This window comes from Microcaecilia unicolor, chromosome 5 (assembly GCF_901765095.1).
Source record: "Microcaecilia unicolor chromosome 5, aMicUni1.1, whole genome shotgun sequence".
Classification (NCBI taxonomy): domain Eukaryota; kingdom Metazoa; phylum Chordata; class Amphibia; order Gymnophiona; family Siphonopidae; genus Microcaecilia; species Microcaecilia unicolor.
Window position 1 is genome coordinate 262,194,443 of NC_044035.1, and position 22,783 is coordinate 262,217,225.

At 43.9% G+C, this 22,783-nt stretch overlaps 1 protein-coding gene across 49 annotated transcripts in view; it reads right to left on the reverse strand.

Moving 5' to 3' along the window:
- Positions 1-22,783, reverse strand: part of ABI3BP (ABI family member 3 binding protein) — a 477,114-nt gene that overhangs the window by 349,147 nt on the left and 105,184 nt on the right. For all 49 annotated transcript variants that reach the window (XM_030204105.1, XM_030204134.1, XM_030204107.1 and 46 more), the window contains exon 3: positions 4,920-4,982. In XM_030204105.1, the coding sequence (XP_030059965.1) occupies positions 4,920-4,982 (63 nt within the window). The remainder of the gene's footprint in view (positions 1-4,919; positions 4,983-22,783) is intronic.

Below are 22,783 nucleotides of genomic sequence, written 5' to 3' on the forward strand. Positions count from 1 at the left end.
CCCCCAACCCCTGAAGAACAATGGAACCCCCCTCAAGGGCCCTCCAGAAAGGTCCCCACAAGACTCTTCCACCCACACCCTTGAACCCATCCCTGGCCATACTGGAGGTCCCTGGTGCTTTCTGTGAGCAAGAGTGATCCCCAGTCGCTCCTGTTCATCCTGGTCCCAGGTTCAAAGTGGCAGTATTGACCTCAACTGTAACTTTCGATATTAATGCTAGGGTTCAGGCTGTAAATGCCCTCTGTTTTCTTATATCATTAGTGGAGGAGTGACCTAATGGTTAGTGCAGCAGGTTGCGGACCTGGGGAACTGGGTTTAATTCCCACTGCTGCATGATGGTTGGCAGTGGATTAAGATCCTAGGGAACCAGGTTCAATTCCCTCTGCAGCTCTGTGTGACCCTGGGCAAGTCACTTAACCCTCCATTGTCCCAGGTACAACAGTAGTACAATGTACTACTTAGATTATGAGTCCACTAGGGACAGACCCAGTACCTGTAAAATGAAACTGCAAACTGCTTAGGGCAAAGCAGTGCATAAATACTGAAATGAATGAATTAAATGTTTTGTAAGCAATTGAAATGTTTGCTTCCTAACACGTGCAATTAATTGCAAATATCTATATTCATTGGACCAATAGACTTTACATTTTAACATCAGCCCAGTCGGTTAGCCTATTGTTGAGCTGCGATGTGGTTTCCTCAGGAGAATATGTGAGACATCTAGATGTATGTAGGGATGTGCATTCATTTGAATCTACATGGGGAATGTCAATGACATTTTCTATGTCATTTCATATCATTTTTAGCCAGGGCTTTTTTTGTGCTGGTATGCGCTGGTTCAGCGTACCAGCACCTTTTTTTTCCTTGCCCACTCATCTCCCCATCTCCCTCCTCTCTCCCTTGGCCACTGCTGCTTTTCCCAATGAGTAGCAGGAGCGGGGCTGCAATGCTAGGACATGCGCTGTCAGCTCTACCGATCCCCTGCCCTGGAATAGGAAGTTGACATCAGAGGGGCAAGGGATTGGCAGAGCCGACAGTGCACATCTGAGCACTGTAGCCCTGCACCTTTTACTTCTTCATTTGCCTGCCGCCACTGCTCATTTGGAGAAACAGCAGCAGCCACAGGAGAGATGCTGGATAGGAAAGAGGGGCAAGGGGAGATAGATGCTGGATGGGGAGAGAGGAGGCAAGGGGAGAAATGCTGAATGGGGAGAGAGGGGGCAAAGAGAGTGATGCTGGGTGGAGAGAGAGGGGGCAAGGAGAGAGAGATGCTAGATGGGAAGAGAGGGGGCGAGTGAAGAAATGCCGAATGGGAAGAGATGCTAGATGGGGAGAGAGGAGGCAAGGGGAGAGAGGGGGCGAATGCTGGATGGATGTGGAGAGGAGAGGAGAGGAGAGGCAATGCTGGATAGAAATGGGGAGGAGAGAGAGGGGCAGACGAAGGAAGTGGGTAGGACAGAGGGGCAAGCTGTAGGTAGATACAATTAAAGAGGGAAATGGAAGATTGCATAGTAATAAAGAACTAAATGTGGGCAGAGGCAGAAAATAAAATCAAAGAAAGCTGAAAGTAAAAGGAGGAAAGAAAAATGACAAAGAAACAGGAAATCCTGGTAATAGAGTTAAGAGAAGACAAGGAAAGTAGAAACCAGAAACTGGGACCAACACAACTGAAAAAAAGTACATGGTCAGAAGTAGAAAAATGTTATTTTTCGTTTAAGATAAAGTTGTGTAACAGCTGTATTAATTTTTTGCTTTATTTGTAGTTGTTAATATGTAATGTAGTGAAAGGAATATGTCAGTTTTTGAAATTTACGACTGCTATCTTTATAGAAGTACAAGGGGGAAATATTTTTGTTTTTCCGGTGTTGTCCTGCATGCCAGAATCTGGTTTTGGGGGATTTCAGCTGAATTTTTGTCTATATATTTTATGATTACTCTTAGGGGTTTTTTTTGTTGGACCTAGGGACTTGTGAACTATTTTCAATGATGCTTTTATTATATGCTCCATGGCTGATAAAATGGGTGTGGCTACTGTAGGGGTGGAGCCATAGATAGTGACCACACCTTTAAGGTTGGCCCCGTATGAGTATCGGTACCTTTTCTCCTACAAAACAAAGCAGCGTTTTTAGTCTGAAATGACAGGAAAAGATACATCCCCCCCAACCAAATTTTTGGAAAACTAAATAAATCAAAATCTCCTACAAACTCATCAGGAATGTGCAGGGTAAAAATTTTCATTCCATTTAGTTTCCCATATCATTTTGCAGGAGATGCTGCTGTTGCTGCCGGCGACCGACCTAAACTTTACAGGATTGTGGCGGGAGGGGGGAGAGAGAAGGGTAAGGGAGTAGTGCTAGACCTACAGGGAGGGGGAAGATAGAAGGGAATGAGAGACCGGATGGGAGGAGGAGGGAAGACGTGGCATAACCTGTAGACCAGGTAAGGTCATAGGCTGGATATTTTGGTGCCTTTAATCGCCGGCGCCCTGGGCCAGAGTCTCACCTGGCCCAATAGTTAAGCTGGCTCAGACTACAGTACCTCCTAGTAGATGCTCTAATGTAGTTTAAAATCTTATCTCTGGTATTTAGAGCTTTGTGGAAATGGGCTATTATATATATAGTCCATGCTGAATTTGTATAGTCCACAACAGCAGTTGCGTTCCAGTAACAGATAGTTATTGTTATTAATATCATATAATGATATTACAAAATCTAGAACACTAGAATAGGGGCCAGAGTATTTTCTGCTGCAACTCCAGGTCTCTGGAATAAATTGCTAAAGGCGTGGCAGGGTTACCATGTGGGTAGCGCATGCCAAATCGGCACTGCCCCCGGGGTAGCAATGTAGCCCGGTGGTGGTTCTGAAGTTGGTGCATGCAGTTTCCCGTGGTAGAAAATAATTTTCTACCTCGGGGAGCATTTCTGGTGGGAATTGGCAGTGCGGTCACATTGCTCCACGCTGCCCAATTACTGTGAGGTTAGCGCATGAGCCCTTACTGCCAAATAAATAGAAGGTGGTAAGGGCTCACATGGGAAATGACCAGGTGCTAATTTTGGACTTAGTGCCTGGCCATTATTGCCGTAAATAGAAATTCGGCTTTTTGGCAGACGCACTAAGAGGTGACCTGAGAGCGCGGGAAAATCACCCACTAAAAGTAGTACATGCCACTTCTTAGCGAGCCTTTTTAAGAGGGCTCCTTAGTTATGGAAATGGTTCTGTATTTGACCACAGCAACAGAATTTTTAGTGTTTTTTTTATTTTATTTTTTATTTTTAAATTCTTTTTATTCTGACAACTGGAAATACAAAGGAGAAGGAGGAAACTGCTAGGTTAAAGAAAAAAAATTATAGGTCTCAAGAAAACTCTAATGTATAGATTTAAGGAAAAGATGAATGTTGTGTAAGTGAAGTCAAATTCCGGCAATTAATGGAGAATAAACATTAAACTATGGCATCTTCATTGCAGTTTGAAGAAACAGTGAGTTCCAACCCATGTAACACAGAAAATTGTGCTCATGTTTTTCCCCTTTTGGAAGGCTAATAAGCTGTCATGAAACAGATTTCTTTAAACTGCTTAGCTAACAGAGCTCAGCACTTTGCTAATAAGGGAACTGCATCTTCGCCAAACGACTTGTCATGTTCACTTCAGCTGGAATCATTAAATGTTATGTCAGTGATCTTGCACAGCTGGCAGGGACCCATTTCACTGGCCACACTCATGAACTAAAACATTCAACCACAATTTTTATTAAGCAGAAAACATGAAGTGTCACTGACAGTACTGGCCCATTTGCGAGCATAAATTTATGAACCACGGTGGCATATATCCATGACTTTAAAAAAAGAACGCCCCCCCACCCCACATAGCACAGCACATGAGGTTAGTGAGAATTCAGCTCTACCTTTGAGTCTCATCCAGTTCAAAATCTGAATTGAATTTTTGGTTTTTCAATTTATAATGCCTTCATGTACAATAGTACATCATGTGGGGCTGTCAGATAATTGCATGAGAACCAAAATATTTTCATCCTGTCCTCTATTACCCTTTGACTGTTTCAGCAAGAAAATACATATATATATAAACCAAACAGATCTGAATGGAAGTTCCCCAGTGTTTAAGTGCTCACCTAAGTGCAAAAGCAATCTCAGCACTGTGTGAGACATGGTTGTTGGTGAAATCTCATTAAGAGAGAAGGAAAAATGAAACTAAGTTGAGGTATGACAAACATGGGACAATTTTCAAAACTATCCAGCTAGCTGCAAAATCCACGGATACTCCGTTCTCTATGGGAATGTATATTGCCCCTTTGAAAATTGCCTAGGAGACATGTAGCCACAGAGATTTGAACCCACTTCTTCTACAGGTACTTTTCCAAAAACAAACAACATGCATAATTTTTGTTAGCTTTTCATATCTCTGATATTTTTCCACTAAAGAAATATGGTGATCTTTTGATAATGCACCTGCCAGACATAATATAGATTTGCACCAGAAGGTGTTTTCCATCCATCATATGTAATAAAAGTACAGTAACCTTTTCTTAACTGTGTGGGACAAGAAGGTATGATGCACTCTTTAAATTCCTTAATCCTACGGTGTTTCAGAAGAGTATCTGTTACTTACTGGGCTGTTGTAGGTGGGTGTTGCCTGTCTAATTCTGAATATAACAGTAATACTTTGATATAACTCTGATGGTTTACCACCCCCCACCCCCCGCCTTAGAAAAATGCAGAATTGAATGTATTGTTTCTCCTGACCTAACCCCATCCCCAGCTCGCCATACTTTTACTGCAACTAAAGATATACACATTGATGGGCAGTTTTCAGGCAGCTGAAGTACCCAGCGGAATGTCTTTTGTGGATTGCCCACACAAATTCTGCACCTGTATAATAGAGAGTGAAGTACCTGGACACAGTACCTGAGCACGACTTCTTTGGATTTGCAACCGGTTTCACCGATATCAAATATCTTGGCTCTGCATCTGAAAACAAGAAAATGAGTCTGTGTAAATATATAATAACATTTTCAGCTGTAGTCTTCAGGTAGATCATAAAAACATAGGAATAGAATATGACAGTAGTTAAGGATTATTACAATCATTTGCCCAGTTTCATTTGCGCAGAACCTGTGACCTTCTTGTTTCTTTGGCTTTTCCTTAATGTCATTACAACATCTCCAATGCCTTAAAAAATATGCAAATAAATTGAAGTAAGAAAACAAGATGAAAATGTTTGCTTACTGACAGCAGACAATTTTATTTTATTTATTTATTGCATTTGTATCCCACATTTTCCCACCTATTTGCAGGCTCAATCTGGCTTACATAGTATTGTTAAACATGATTATTCCAGTTTATCAGGTCTAGTTAATATTAATTCAGTGTCTCTGTTAAAAGACCCATACCATCATGCTAAATCTCATCTAAATAATATGCAAATGAATTTGTGAAGGTGCACACTTTATCTCAAAGTCTACAGTCCTTCCTGAGATACAGTTAAGTTTCACAGGATGTTGTAGTTTGCATTATTTTCTGCATGCAATTTTATTACTGCAAAATGTTCATGATTAATCATCTCTTCAGGAAAACAAAAAGCGAGGAGGGAAATCCTCATGTACAACAAAAGCAATGGACACAAACGGTGAGGAAGAGTTGAAGAGGAGCTCAGGAAGTTTTTATTATTAACTAAATATTGACCTGACATGACCGTGTTTCAGCATCAAAGCCTGATGCAGGTTTTGATGCTGAAACATTGTGTCCAAGATCCTAATTGGAGGGTTAAGTAGGATCTTGCGTTCTTGTTTGCATTGCGTGGTGGTAGGGTAACTAGCAGGCTTGTTTTCGAAAGAGAAGGACGCCCATCTTTCAACACAAATCGGAAGATGGGTGTCCTTCTCCCAGGGTCACCCAAATTGGCATAATCGAAAGTCAATTTTGGGCGTCCCCAACTGCTTTCCGTTGTGGGGATGACCAAAGTTCCCGGGGGCATGTCGGAGGCGTAGCGAAGGCGGGACTTGGGCGTGCCTAACACATGGGCGTCGTTGACCCATAATCGAAAAAAGGGCGTCCCTGACGAGCACTTGGACGACTTTACTTGGTCCTTTTTTTGTTACGCCCAAGCCATGAAAAGATGCCCGAAATGACCAGATGACCACTCCCCTTACTCCCCCAGTGGTCACTAACCCCCTCCCACCCTCAAAAAATAGTTTAAAAATATTTTGTGCCAGCCTCTATGCCAGCCTCAAATGTCATTCTCAGGTCCATCGCAGCAGTATGCAGGTCCCTGGAGCAGTTTTAGTGGATGTAGTGCACCAGGCAGGCGGACCCAGGCCCACCCCTCCCACCTGTTACACTTGTGGTGGTAAATGTGAGCCCTCCAAAACCCACCAGAAACCCACTGTACCCACATCTAGGTGCCCCCCTTCACCCATAAAGGCTATGGTAATGGTGTACAGTTGTGGGTAGTGGGCTTTGGGAGGCTCAGCACACAAGGTAAGGGAGCTATGTACCGGGGAGCAACTTCTGAAGTCTACTGCAGTGCCCCCCTAGGGTGCCCAGTTGGTGTCCTGGCATGTCAGAGGGACCAGTGCACTATGAATGCTGGCTCCTCTCACTACCAAAGGGCTTGCATTTGGTCGTTTCTGAGATGGGCGTCCTTAGTTTCCATTATCGCCGAAAATCAGAAACGACCGTCTAAGGATGACCATCTCTAGGAACGACCTAAATGTCAAGATTTGGGCGTCCCCGACCGTATTATCAAAATGAAAGATGGATGCCCATCTTGTTTCGATAATATGGGTTTCCCAGCCCCTTCACCGGGACATCCTGCGAGGACGTCCTCAGGAAAACTTGAGCGCCCCTTTCAATTATGCCCCTCTAGGTCTAACATGTATGCCAGGGAGACGCCAAAGATTATTCTGAAGACCAGTGTACAGATCTTGAAGGATATGTGCACTTTGATAGGTAGCCAGCGTAGGTTTTGGAGTAGAGGTCTTGCACTTTCAAAACAGTATTTGCCAAAGATGAGTCTTGCAGCTGTATTTTGTACAGTTTATAGTTTCTTTAAAGTTCCAATAATCTGCATGGGCAAGGACCATGGATTGGACTAGGGAGCGAAAGACTTCTAGTGGGAAATACTTTTTTATTTGTTTGAGTTTCCACATTGTTTGAAACATTTTCTTTGTGGTGTTAGCTGCCTGTTTATCGAAGGATAATTTGCAATCTCAGCGATTCCTAGTATCTTTAAGTCATCTGCTATTGGAAGCTTTGTACCCATAGGACTGATGGATGTAAAGTGGTCATTGTTGTATGGTGAAGTATCAAGCAATGTGTTTTCTCCCAATTTAGTTTCAGTTTGAAGTTTCATGCCTAATGTTCCATGATATTTATGTTGCTGGTGATTTCAGATATGTCTTTTTTGAATGGGTTATAAATGGAGACGTCGTCTGCATAGATGAAGGGGCTGAGTTCTTGGTTGGACAAGGATTGTGCTAGGGGGACCATCATTAGTTTGAATAGAATTGGAGATTGTGCAGAACCCTAGAGTACTCCGCATTCTGCCTTAGGAGGTAGTGGATTTTGATTTCACTTGGTATGATTGAGTGGTTAGGAATTCATGAAACCATTTTAGTACTTTTCCTTCAATTCCTATTTTGTCAAGGATTCTTTGTAAAATGGTGTGGTCAATTATGTCAAATGCACTCAATATGTCGAATTGTAGTAGTAGGATATTATCCCCTGTGGAGACTTCTTGTTTTAATTTTGCTAATAGTGTGATTGGTACCGTTTCTGTGCTGTGTTGGGACCTAAATCCTGACTGGGATTCGTGTAGTTTAGAAAACTTGTTGAGGTACTCGGTTAGGTGCTTTGTTACAATGCCTTCCATTATTTTCATCATTGATGCTATTGGTCTGTAAAACCTTAAAAATCAAGCATGTCTTGAACCGGATCCTGAAGTCTATAAATAACCTGTGTAGAGTGGCCAACAATGGGATCACATACTCCCAAGCCTTCATCTAACAGCATCCTTACTGCAGTATTATGCACCAACTGCAGCTGCCTAAGTTAATACTTAAGACCAAAATAAAAGCTCTTACAGTAATCTATCTGGATATCATAAGTACATACTGTAAGTATTGCCATACTAGGACAGACCGAAGGTCCATCAAGCCCAGCATCCTGTTTCCATCAGTGGCTAATCCAGGTCACAATTACCTGGCAAGATCCCAAAAAAGCTCAATACATTTTATGATGCTTATCCCAGAAATAAGCAGTGGATTTTCCCCAAGGCCATTTTAATAATGGTCTATGGATTTTCCTTTAGGAAGCTAACCAAACCTTTTATAATCCCCACTAAGCTAACTGCTTTTACTACATTCTCTGGCAACGAATTCCAGAATTTAATTACACACCTAGTGGTTAGTGCAACGGACTTTGATCCTGGAGAACTGGGTTTAATTCCCACTGCATTTCCTTGTGACTCTGGGCAAGTCACTTAACCCTGCATTGCTCCAAGTAAAAATAGGTACCTATATATACTATCAGGCTTATTTTCTAAAGTGATCGCTGGCGATCTTTTCCGACATAAATCGGGAGATGGCCGGCGATCTCTCCAAAGCGGCGCAATCAGTATAATCAAAAGCGACTTTTTTGACAGCATCGCCGATTTCCCGTCGCCTCGCCGGCGAAAGGTCAAGGGGGCGTGTCAGCGGTGTAGCAAAGGCGGGTCATGGATGGGCATGGGCGTGGCTACCAGATGGCCGGCTTTCACGGATAATGGAAAAAAAAAGTTGCATTCATCAGTATTTCGCCGGGTTTACTTGGTCCTTTTATTTTCACGACCAAGCCTCAAAAAGGTGCCCCAACTGACCAGATGACCACCGGAGGGAATGGGGGATGACCTCCCCTTACTCCCCCAGTGGTCACCAACCCCCTCCCACACTAAAAAAATTAAAATAAAAACCTTTTTTTGCCAGCCTATATGCCAGCCTCAAATGTCATACCCAGCTCCTTGACAGCAGTATGCAAGTCCCTGGAGCAGTTTTTAATGGGTGCAATGCACGTCAGGCAGGCAGACCCAGGTCCATCCCCCCCTACCTGTTACACTTGTGGTGCTAAGTGTTGAGCCCTCCACCCCCCACCAAAACCCACTATACCCACATGTAGGTGCCCCCCTTCACCCATAAGTGCTATGGTAATGGTGTAGAGTTGTCGGCAGTGGGTTTGGGGGGGATTTGGGGGGCTCAGCACCCAAAGTAAGGGAGCTATGCACCTGGGAGCTATTTGTGTATTTTTAAAACATTTTTAGAAGTGCCCCCTAGGGTGCCCGGTTGGTGTCTTGGCATGTCAGGGGGACCAGTGTACTACAAATGCTGGCTCCTCCCATGACCATATGCCTTGGATTTCGCCGGGTTTGAGATGGCCGGCATTTTTTTCCATTATCACTGAAAAACAAAACTGGCGATCTCAAACCCAGCGAACTCTGGCATTTGGCTGGGTTAAACCGTATTATCGAAAAAAAAGATGGCCGGCCATCTTTTTCGATAATGCGGTTCCGGCCAGCTGTTGCGCCGCCGCCAAAATAGATCACCGGCGACGTTCGATTATGCCCCTCCACGTAAACTGCTTTGAATGTAGTTGCAAAAACCACAGAAAGGCAGAATATCAAGTCCCATTCCCTTCATTGCGTGCCCCCTAGTCCTAGTATTTTTGGAAACAGTAAACAAGCGATTCATGTCTACCCGTTCCACTCCACTCATTGTTTTATAGACCTCTATCATATCTCCCCTCAGCCATCTTTTCTCCAAGCTGAAGAACCCTAGCCGCTTTAGCCTTTCCTCATAGGGAAGTTGTCCCATCCCCTTTATCATTTTCGTCGCACTTCTCTGTACCTTTTCTAATTCCACCACATCTTTTTTGAGATGCGGTGACCAGAATTGAACACAATATTCAAGGTGCGGTCGCACCATGGAGTGATACAAAGGCATTATAATGTCCTCATATTTGTTTTCCATTCCTTTCCTAATAATACCTAACATTCTATTTGCTTTCTTAGCCGCCGCCACACACTGAGCAGAGGGTTTCAATGTTATCATCAATGATGATGCCTAGATCCTGTTCCTGGTCGGTGACTTCTAATGTGGAACCTTGCATTACGCAGCTATAATTCGGATTCCTCTTTTCTACATGCATCACTTTGCACTTGCTCACATTAAACATCATCTGTCATTTAGATGCTCAGTCTACCAGTCTCATAAGGTCCTCTTGTAATTTTTCACAATCTTCTTGCAATTTAACAACTTTGAATAACTTGTGTCATCAACAAATTTACTTACCTCACTAGTTACTCCCATCTATAGATCATTTATAAATATGTTAAAAAGCAGCGCTCCCAGCACAGACTCCTGGCGAACCCCACTATCTACCCTTCTCCATTGAGAATACTGACCATTTAACACTACTCTCTTTTTTCTATCTTTTAACCAGTTTTTAATCCACAATAGGACACTACCTCCTATCCCATGACTCTCCAATTTCCTCTGGAGTCTTTCATGAGGTACTTTGTTAAATGTCTTTTCAAAATCCAGATACACAATATCGATCGGCTCACCTTTATCCACATGTTTGTTCACCTCTTCAAAGAAATTCAATAGATTGTTGAGGCAAGATTTCCCTTCACTAGATCCATGCTTAGATAAGCATTACAAATTCTGCAATGTGCTGTGAACCCCACACAATAACCAAAGAGGAAAATAAAGAAGCTTGTATTATCTTGAAATCTGTTTTGCAAAAGCAAATTCCTCATTCAATACAATGTTTATTACCTTGGCGTACTACACCTCCAATACTGCAGCAGCCATTCATATGATCTACTTATCCAGAAATATTCAGATTTGTCTGGATTTAATTTCAACTTATTCTGGAAAAAAAACTATTGTGAAACTGCTTCCAAATACGCTTGAACATACAGCAAAGCTGCCCTCTGATCCTCCTCAGCTGGATGTAATCTGCATAGACATGACTGATAACCTCAACCTGTTCAACAATAGTAAGAACTGGGCTGAAGAACACATTAAAGGAAAGCGAGGACAAGATAGAACCCCGAGGCACAGGGCCGTGCCGATGCGGTAAGCGGGGTAAGCGCCGCAGGGGGGCGCTATCCTCTGGGGGGGGCGCCACCGCTGCATGCTTACACTGCCCTCCCGCTCCCATGTAGGAACTGCCCGCCCTCTTCTCCCCCCCCCCAAGATCCCGTTCCTTTTTTTTCCTTTTAAATTTACCTTCCTCCGGCAGCGCAGCGTCAGTGAAGGAGGCGGCGCTCCCAGTCCCGACGTCTCTAGCCTTCCCTTGTTCACTGCTCACTGCCCCACCTTCATCTGACATCAGAAGAAGGTGGGGCAGTGAGCAGCGAACAAGGGAAGGCTAGAGACGTCGGGACTGGGAGCGCCGCCTCCTTCACTGACGCTGCGCTGTCGGAGGAAGGTAAATTTAAAAGAAAAAAAAAAGGAACGGGATCTTGGGGGGGAGAAGAGGGCGGGCAGTTCCTACATGGGAGCGGGAGGGCAGGGGAGAGAGGGGAATCGCTGCCTTGGAGCCAGGCAGGTGCGGGGGGCGCCAACTGGTAGTCTGCAGGGGGGCGCCAGAGACCCTTGGCACGGCCCTGCCGAGGCAGGCCACAAATAAGTTCACAAGAATCAAAACCATCATCTGACCAAATGTTTCATGATCTCTTCAGTAGGAAATAACAAATCCATTCTCATACTGTCCTTTGAATTCCCATTTGGTAATGCATTCCAATAACTAAGGTGGCAATTCTATATAGTGGCATCTAAATTAAGGTTCCATAAAAGGCACGCTTAGGTGCCAATGATCAAAAGTAAACATGGGCACTAGAAGCCATTAGCACCGTACTAGTGCCCGCATTTACAAGCGCAGAATGATCAGAGGGGTCTAGTGCAGCAAACAAGCAGCGCGCCAGGCCTTATTGCAGACAGCATGCAAATATAGTCAAGCTCATTTAAATGAGATCATTTTATATTCCTCCACAATGATCAGAAAAGAGCACCCGAAACAAAGGTGCCTTACTGCTGTAAAAAATAATGCCAGGTCTGAGCAGGCGTTGGGGTGTTGGAAGAGAGGATTTCCCATGATTCTCATTCTTCTCTCATGCTTCTTTCTGCAAATTCTACTGCTTTTGATTGCTTTTGGAAGCAGAAGGAAGCCTGTGCAAGCCCTTGAGCGCTGGTTGTGAGAAACAGCAAACCCGAACATGAAGCACATATTGGTGTCTGTTACTTGTATCTAAGTATAAGCATCCAGAAAAAAAAGATTAAAACCGCTTATATTTAGGCTGCAGAAAACAGATGAGACAATGTGTGCTTCACATTCAGGTTTTACCAAGCGCATGCGCACAGGATCTGAGCTTACCACTGAACTCTTCTACGCATGCTCCAAGCACAATCCTCCTGCCGAACTCCCTTATGCTCAACGCTATGAGCGCACCTATATTTGCATCTCATTAGCATTGAGCATTAGGGCACTGTTCTGGCTCTATTTTTAGAGCACTATTCAGAATAGCACTGGAGTTTTGACCATCTGCCCCTTAGTGTCAATGCTATAATAGCATTAGGGCACATCTAACGTATGTGTTAGGCGGTGAGAGTCTGATATGTACGGACAGGGAGAGGGATCTTGGGGTGATAGTATCTGAGGATCTGAAGGTGACAAAACAGTGTGACAAGGCGGTGGCCATAGCTAGAAGGTTGCTAGGCTGTATAGAGAGAGGTGTGACCAGCAGAAGAAAAGAGGTTTTAATGCCCCTGTATAAGTCGTTGATGAGGCCCCACCTGGAGTATTGTATTCAGTTTTGGAGGCCGTATCTTGCTAAGGATGTAAAAAGAATTGAAGCGGTGCAAAGAAAAGCTACGAGAATGGTATGGGATTTGCGTTACAAGACGTATGAGGAGAGACTTGCTGACCTGAACATATATACCCTGGAGGAAAGGAGAAACAGGGGTGATATGATACAGATGTTCAAATATTTGAAAGGTATTAATCCACAAACGAATCTTTTCCAGAGATGGGAAGGCGGTAGAACTAGAGGACATGAAATGAGATTGAAGGGGGGCAGACTCAAGAAAAATGTCAGGAAGTATTTTTTCATGGAGGGAGTGTTGGATACTTGGAATGCCCTCCCGCGGGAGGTGGTGGAGATGAAAACGGTAACGGAATTCAAACATGCGTGGGATAAACATAAAGGAATCCTATTCAGAAGGAATGGATCCTCAGAAGCTTAATTGAGATTGGGTGGCAGAGCTGGTGGTGGGAGGCGGGGCTATTGCTGGGCAGACTTCTACAGTCTGTGACCAGAAAATGGCAGAAACAAATCAAGGTCAGGTATACTCAAAAAGTAGCACATATGAGTTTATCTTGTTGGGCAGACTGGATGGATCGTGAAGGTCTTTTTCTGTTGTCAGCTACTATGTTACCATGTTACTATGTTTTATAGAATGTTAGCACAAATTCAATTTGTGTTAGCACAATTTGGTGTGCTGAAATTTAAGTGCAACCGCTTAGCCAGGTCAATGACTGGAATTAGCTGGCATGCCTATGTACATCTTGCAATATGCACAACTGATAGTAATCTATAAGTTGTGTGCATGGATCAGTATGGCCCACTTTTGATTACTCACTGACCCCTGGATTCTATATATGGCACCCAAAGTTGTGTGCCCAAATTTGTGATGGGCCCAAGATGTGTGCACAAATTAATTGCAGAACAAGCTAATTAGCATCAATAATTGAGTGCCAACAACCAATTATTGATGTTCATTGGCACTCATTAAAATTTCCATGTGCATCTGGCTGCTTGCTGTACTATAAGGCATGGTGCCTAATTCTACTAGCTTGTAACTCAAAAGGGGGTTTGGCCATGGGTGTATCAGGGGCATTCCAAAATGTTGTGCACAGAATTACAGAATTCGGCCTCAACACGCCTAACTTGGTGGGAATTGACACTAAGCACAATTCTATAAAGGGTGCGTGCCAATTTTTTTTGGTGCCCAATTTTGAGCGCCATTTACTGAATCTGGTCTAAAGCGACATAATTGGCAAGTTTATAAAATAGCATCCACTATTTATGCACGTAATTTATGCCAATTTATGGCACCAATCATGTGCGTAAATGCAGCCATTCTATAAACTTGGCACACAAATTGGCGTCTTATATTATGTGCACCTTACAGAACTGCCTTTAAAGTGTGATCAATCCATCACATGCCGCGGATAAATAAAAAAAAAATCTTCCACCCAGCAAGAACCAAATAACTGTCTGTATACCATCTCTACATCAAAATCCAGATTGAAATGAAGCATCCCTTTGTCTAATTATATAAATATTAATTTTTCAGTAAACCTGACCAAAAAAGGGTAGGTTAGAGACTGGACAATACAACAATGGAAGACTCGCACCAAGGCCTACAAATGTAACTATAAAATAGCAGGTTTCAATGCTGATTGTATAAACCCCTGGTGCTTTTCTTTGTGTCAAAAACATATTAACCATAACCTGCAATAAAAGGAGCCACATCAGAAGCACAATTTTTTAAAAACAAATTAGTTGGATCAACTCCCAGACAAGTAATTCAGACAGAAGTCAGAGGTGGTAGTTCCAACATGCATCTGTTTACAGGAGCCAAGATATTTACAAAGTCCACATTCACAAGTGTAATACAGTGACATTCATACATCCTTTGTACTGAAAAACAGCAATAGAAAACTCCTCCAAAATCCTTATGTCTCTAGAGGTGACAAAAGAATTCACCAAGAGCAGACTCGCAGCAAAACAAGGGCAAATCACAGCCAGTTGGCCTGAGGTCTCTATCTGCACAAGCTGAAGAACAGTCTTACTTTAATGCAACAGTTTTAAACATATTCCTTCATGTGTAATGTTTGGTTTAACTCTTTGAAGGAAGCAATTTCTCAGAAAGTGGTCTGTGTAATCCTCCTAGGGGTATAACAGCTGGCACAACTTAGGAGCAGGGAAGTGCGAACTAGAATTTTCCATGCTGAAAACAGGAGCACAGAATCACAGGTGTTTGCTCTTTAGCTTCCTCCTGCAGAAAAAGCAGTCCTGACTTTGCTTATTTAGTTATATGGGGACAAAACACAATATTGGTCATAAGTGTACAACTTCTGAGTGTTCTGCTGACCGGATTTTCAGTGCCAGTGACCAGATATGGCCAGGCACTGAATACCTGGTCTAAATTAGCTGGTGGTGGTCAGGATTTAAAGAAACATTGCCTCTGGCTCAGTACTGACCCAATACAAACTAAAGAAAAACCTTCTCCTCTGCCACTCTCATAGGGGGAAATTCAATAAGTAGTACTCGAAATTCAGCACCATAAAAAATTTGTCACTAAGTACGATTCTATAAAGGGCCTACGCCTAACTATGGGCACCAGACTTACATCTTTTGAAACCTGGTGTAAATGCTGGCCCCCAAGTTAGGCACGATGAGGCAGTATTCTCTAAATATGCTCACAACATTTCGGAACATTCCTGACACTCCCATGGTCACACCCCTTTTTGAGTTACACGCTAGTAGAGTTAGGTGCTAGGCCTTATAGAATAGCATGCTGCCAGATGCACACACAAATTTTAATGGTTGCCAATTCAATAAGTGGTTGTTAGCACCCAATTATTGACATTAATTGACTCATTAGCCAATTAATTCGTATACGCATCTTGGGAGCACACCCAAATTTTGGTGCGCAAACCTGGACACCATATACAGAATCTGAGGGATAGTGTCTTGGGCTGTTCATGTCACATTTAGAGTTGCTTTGTTCCTCACGGTACCTGGGTATTAATGCCATGTTTGGCTAGATGCCCCTCTCACTGTAGCAAAGGGCATTCTTATCCATTTTTGGCTACTTTGCTCCTCTGTAAGGTGTTCTTATCAACATTTAGCTACTTTGCCCATCTTGATGTGCCATGGGGTGTTACTGCAACTCTTCACGACACTTTGCCCCACTCTTCATGCCTTGGAGGTGCCATTGCCTATTTTGCTGATACCTAACTTTAAGTTTTATAAAATCTGGATGGAAAATCACAGTGTTAAAGTCAGAAATGGGAAGAATTGCTTCCCAAATTGAAACTTCAATGAAAAATGAAACAAATGAAATAAAATAATAAAATGAATACTTTTCCACACTAATCCCAGATATACCTCAGGTTCTGCCAGCTTGGGAAACAGGAGGTATATAAATAATACAAAACAACATGCAATGTTGCCTCCCTTGACCTATCCCCACTCTGCACAATGCAATTGAAAACATGTGTTGTGGAACAATTTATGCATTTTAAGCTGCATGGAGGAAGGACACATTTCAATGAGCCCTTTTGAAAATTTATAAAGGATTTTCCATGTCTAAAGCATTTTTACATGCTGCAAATGGCTGCTATAAAATTATATTTGGGTATATGCATGTATAAAGGAGGCGTGTAGGTGTTCCAGGGGCTTATTTTGGGTAAGGTTGCAAGATATCACTTGTAAAATTCAAGTGTTTTTAGGATCAGGTACAAATTTGCACAGGAGAATTTGTGCACTACTAAGGTTCATTGTAAGAACCAATTTTATAAAGCCACATCAGACTCTATGGTGTTTATTTTAGAAGCACTGTTTGGGTTTTAGATGTCCATAAACCAGCATTTAGACATCCATATTACATGGACGTCTATATCCCAGTCTTGTAAAATCAGGATTTAGACGTCCATGTAATATGGACGTCCATGTAATACAGAAGAACATCCATATGACAAGGTGACATGGTCTGACCATGTTTTGGGTGGGGCTATGAGGGCCCAAAATATAGAGGTCTATACCCCATTTCAGAAGGGGAATGGATGTCTATGTACAAAAAGATCAACGTTGTTATTTAGACCTGCTGCCTTTTCTAATTCCACAATATCTTTTTTGATATGCAGTGATCAGAATTGCTCTATTGAGCAACACTCCACTGGAGGGATTAATGGAAATCATCCCTTAATCCCCCATGGTTGATGAGTCCTCTGGAAGCAAAACTAGCAAGGGATACTGAGTTCTATGACAGCTTCAGGAAAATGAAAATTCATGGCTCATATAGGCATTTATATTCCTGGACATGGATTCTATGTTACCATAGTAGTAAATTTAAAATGAATTGGAGAAAATATTTCTTCACTCAACGTGTAATTAAACTCTGGAAGTTGTTACCAGAAAGTGAGGTAAAGGCGGTTAACTTAGCAGAGTTTAAAAAGAGGCCATTATTAAATTGGACTTGGGAAAATCCACTATTTCTGGGATAAGATTTTATACTTTTTTGGGATCTTGCCAGGTATTTGTGACCTGGATTGGCCACTGTTGGAAACAGGATACTGGGCTTGATGGACCTTTGGTCTGTCCTAGTATGGCAATACTTATGTACTTAAGTACATAAGTACATAAGCACTGCCATGCTGGGAAAAGACCAAAGGTCCATCAAGCCCAGCACTCCATCTCCGACAGCGGCCAATCCAGGCCCCAAGAACCTGGCAAAACCCCAAAATTTAATAACAATCAATGGACTTTTCCTTCAGGAATCTGTCCAGACCCCCTTTAAACTCAGCAAGGCCAGCTGCCGTCACTACCTTCTCTGGCAATGAGTTCCAGAGTCTAACCACGCGCTGAGTAAAGAAAAACTTTCTCCAATTTGTTTTAAACCTACCACATTCTAATTTCATCTTAAGTACTTATGTATGTACATTTCAAAACAGAGTTATTCATGTGCTCCCACACAGATGTCCATGTACCTGTTTTGCCCCATTGAAATTTTAGATGTGTCTTTCTCTAAAGTGGATATCCATGCTGCCCATAACCAGTGCATGAACATTTTTGAATAGACTCTACATCAACAACATACTAGTGGAACTTCAAACGTCCTGACACGGATTTTTCATAGAAACACCCTATTATAACATTACACCCTATATGTTCATCACTACATCCCAAATTCTGTAAAGCAAAGGTGAAATGCAGTGGCCACCTTGTGGTCCAGGAGGAGGTTAACCAGCAACAAATCCAGAAGCTCAAATTAAGGTGATGCATGTGCGTAATGTGTTTTCAGCTACTTCAGATTTACCACTTTGAATCTGGCATCATTACTTGCTGAGCACTGAAATTATGCTATGAGGTGGCTAGAAATTATTTTGACCTCCACAGCTGAATAACAAAAACTAATGATGCATGTATCAAGTGTGCAGCGGCAGCTAAGAAAGCAATTAGAATGTTAGGAAAGGAATGGAACCCAAAAATGAGAATGTTATAATGCCTTTGTATTGCTCCATAGTATGACCGCACCTCGAATACTATGTGTAATTCTGGTCACCACATCTACAGTTCATTCACTTATGGCCCGCCGTTTCCCATCTAGATAGTTCACAGCGGATTACAGCAAGATTCTAGAACACAATAGTCTAGGAAGTTAACATAATATACTTAAACCTTAACAATATCACACAAAAGTAAAAAGTAACTATAATCAGATTATTTCTTAGTCACATAGGTCTGAAACAGCAGCATTTTCAAGCCTTTCTTAAATGATATATCTATAATTAACTGGTATAAATTTCTAAACTTTAGCAACTTTAAAGACAAACAAACAATTAAAAAGCTTCTTTGAAGTAACACCTCTAGGATTTGTGAACAGGGCCGCCGAGAGGGGGGGACAGGGGGGACAAAAGTCCCGGGGCCTGGGCCTCCAGGGGGGCCCGGCGCCGCCGCCGCCTGGCCCGCCCTCTGTCGCCACCTGGCCCGCCCTCCGTCACTCCCAGAACTAACCTTAAGCCTCCTTTCACTTCGCAGCAAGCAGCAGCAGGTCAGGCCACTCCTTCCTTCCATGTCTCGCCCTCGCCTGACATAACGTCCGCGAGGGCGGGGCACGGAAGGAAGGAGGAGAGGTCTGCCCTGCCGCTGCTTGCTGCAAAGTGAAAGGAGGCTTAAGGTTAGTTCCGAGGGCCCGGCCCGATAGCGGATGGAGGGGGGCCCGGCGTCCTCGGGTGGGCGGCGGGGGGCCCGGCGATCTCAGGTGGGCGGCGACCTCGGGTGGGGGGGGGGGGCCCGGGGGTGGCCTTGTCCCAGGCCCGGCTCCGGCTCTCGGCGGCCCTGCTTGTGAAGTCAAATAATGCAAATTTTCGGAAGTTTTATAAATAGCTCGCTGATGAATAATGCACAAGAGTAGTCATATATAATGGAACTTGTCCAAATACAATTTTCCACAACAAGCAGCCCAACTTAAAAAGTATCCTCGCCTCAACAGTTAACCAATGAGCCTTAACAAAGTAGACAGCAATTCTGTTTCTCGAAGGGAGAATATTACGCATAAAGCCACATTTTGAACTGTTTGAATTTTTCTCAGTAGATATTTTGGTAAACCCAAATAGATTGTTACAATAATCAAGCTTACTAAGAATCAAAGCCTGCAACACTAATTGAAATAGGTCTACTGTTAAATATCCTATATAATAATTCTCACCTCCAACGTTCTAATGTGCCTGTTACCGTGGCTCCCTCGGAGGTGGTCTGCTAGGCAGTGTAGAATGCACTGACGTCAGTGATGTCACTGACAGCTGATTCCAAGGCAAGGGGAGGAGTAGGGAAACACGCGGAGCGTGTTTCCCTACTCCTCCCCCTGCCTGGGAAACAGCTGTCAGTGCCCCCCCCTCGGCGCAACACCCAAGCCCCTGCCCTGCAAAACCGCGAGCCAGGCAGGGGGGAGGAGTAGGGAAACACTACCAATCAGTTCTCAGTGCCCCCCCCCTCGGCGCAACACCAAGCCCCTCTGCCCCAGCGCAACACCCAAGCCCCTACCTCCCTCGACGCATCACCCAAGACCCTCCCCCTGGCGCATCACCAAAGCCCCTACCCCCCTCTCGGGCACATCAACTCCCTCGCCACCCGCAGCCGCCAATACTAACGCTGTCCAGCCGCTGCTGCTTCTCCTGTGGAGCAGCAGCGGCCGGTACAAAAAGAAAAAAGCCAAAAAAAGATTTTTAACCTGAAACGTGGCTCCGTAGACAGCCATCTGGCATTGGCTGTCGTCACTGCAGCCGCTTCTTCTCTCCCCTCCACGTCACTGCCCCCTTCAGGAAGACCCCGGAGGAGCGCAGCGACGTCAGAGGGGAGAGGAGGAGCGGATGCAGAGATGACAGCCAATGCCAGATGGCTGTCTACAGAGCCGCGTTTCAGGTTAAAAATCTTTTTTGGGCTTTTTTCTTTTTGTACCGGCCGCTGCTTCTCCACAGGAGACGCCGCAGCGGCCGGACAGCGTTAGTCTTGGCGGCTGCGGGTGGCAAGAGGGTTGATGTGCCCGAGGGGGGTAGGGGCTTGGGTGATGCGCTGGGGGGGTAGGGGTTTGGGTGATGCATCGAGGGGGGAGGGGAGGGTCGCTGGACATGGGTGGCTGGAGGGGGCAGGGAGAGGGGAGGGTCGCTGGACATGGGTGGCTGCAGGGGGAGAGGAGGGTCGCTGGACATTGATGGCTGCAGGGGGGGCAGGGAAGAGGGAGGTGGGGAGGGGGTCCTGAGACCAGATGGGTGGCTGCAGGGGAGGGCAGGGGAGACAGAAGGGACGCTGCAGGGGGGGGGCAGGGGGAGAGGAGGGTCACTGGACATGGGTGGCTGCAGGGGGGGGCAGGGGAGAGAGGTGGGTCGCTGGACATGGGTGGCTACGGGGGGGCAAGGGGAAAGGAGAGGAGGGTCGTTAGACATGGGTGGCTGCAGGGGGGCAGGGGAGAGGAGGGTCGCTGGACATAGATAGCTGCAGGGGGAGAGGAGGGTTGCTGGACATGGGTGGCTGCAGGGGGGGCAGGGGGAGAGGAGAGTCGCTGGACATGGGTGGCTGCAGGGGGAGAGGAGGGTTGGTGGGGAGGGGGTCCTGAGACCAGATGCACCCCTTACTAATAAAAATTTGTATTTTTTTCCTTATTCATTTTCAAATGGTGGGATAACGTCCAGTCAGTGATGTTAAGAAAACAATGAGAAACAGTATTAGGGTCTGAAAAGTAGTGGTAACAAGAAATTAAAGTAATGTCATCAGTATATATAAAGTTTATATAGCCCTCTTTCTCCAGAATATGACCCAAGGAAGACAAAAGAACATTAAAAAAGACTGGTGACAATGGTGAGCCCTGGGGTACCCCTGAAGGCGTGGACCAGCACTCAGATATTTCTCCTTGAAACTTTACACAGTAAGACAAGACCGGTAGGTTAGAAATCCCTTAAACAAAGATAAAACATTACCGGATACACCATACCTATTAAGGTTTTCCAATAAAACCCTGTGATCCACCAAGTCAAAAGCACTGGATAAATCCAGTTGCATAATAAGAACATTTTTACCCTTACACAGATATTTTCTCATGTAATCTGATAATATAATCTAGAGGTGCTGTGATCACATGGAAACCCTATTGTGACATGTGTAACTTATTAAACTTGTCCAAATACAACACCAGCTGTTTTGTTATCAAGGCCTCCATTATCTTAACAAAGTAGAGAATAGATGCTACTGGCCTATAATTAGCTGTATCTCCCTTTGAAACTGTTGGATTTTTTTTTACAAAGGACGTAAGAATGATCTTAGAAAAGTTTTTGGAAAACTGCCAGCATTAAGATGGGCCTCAATCCAGTAAAGAGAGGATTTCTTAAACACTGTGGGCAGGGATTACATTGTGTACATACAGGTAAGTATTGCCATACTGGGAAAGACCAAAGGTCCATCAAGCCCAGCATCCTGTTTCCAACAGTGGCCAATCCAGGGCACAAATACCTGGCAAGATGCCAAAAAATACAAAACATTTTATACTGCTTATCCCAAAAATAGTGGATTTTCCCCTAGTCCATTTAATAGTGGTCTATGGACTTTTCCTTTAGGAAGCCGGCCAAACCTTTTTTTAAACTCTGCTAAGCTAACTGCCTTTACCATGTTCTCTGTCAACGAATTCCAGAGTTCAATTACACGTTGAGTGAAGAAACATTTTCTCCGATTTGTTTTAAATTTACTATATTGTAGCTTCATCGCACGCCCCCTAGTCCTAATATTTTTGGAAAGCGTAAACAAATGCTTCACATCTACCTGTTCAACTCCACTCATTAATTTATAAACCTCTATCATATCTCCCCTCAGCCGCCTTTTCTCCAAGCTGAAGAGCCCTAGCTGCTTTAGCCTTTCCTCATAGGGAAGTCATCCCATCCCCTTTATCATTTTTGTCACCCTTCTCTGCAACTTTTCTAATTCCACTATATCTTTTTTGAGATGTGGCGACCAGAATTGAACACAATATTCAAGGTGCGGTCGCACCATGGAGCGATACAAAGGCATTATAACATTCTCAATTTTGCTTTCCATTCCTTTCCTAATAATGCCTAACATTCTATTCGCTTTCTTAGCCGCAGCAGCACACTGAGCAGAAGGTTTCAACGTATCATCAACGATGACGCCTAAATCCCTTTATTGGTCCATGACTCCTAACGTGGAACCTTGCATGATGTAGCTATAATTAGGGTTTCTCTTTCCCACATGCATCACTTTGCACTTGCTCACATTAAACGTCATCTGCCATTTAGATGTCCAGTCTCCCAGTCTCGTAAGGTCCTCTTGTAATTTTTCACAATCCTCCCGCGATTTAACGACTTTGATTAACTTTGTGTCATCAGCAAATTTAATTACCTCACTAGTTACTCCCATCTCTAGGTCATTTATAAATATG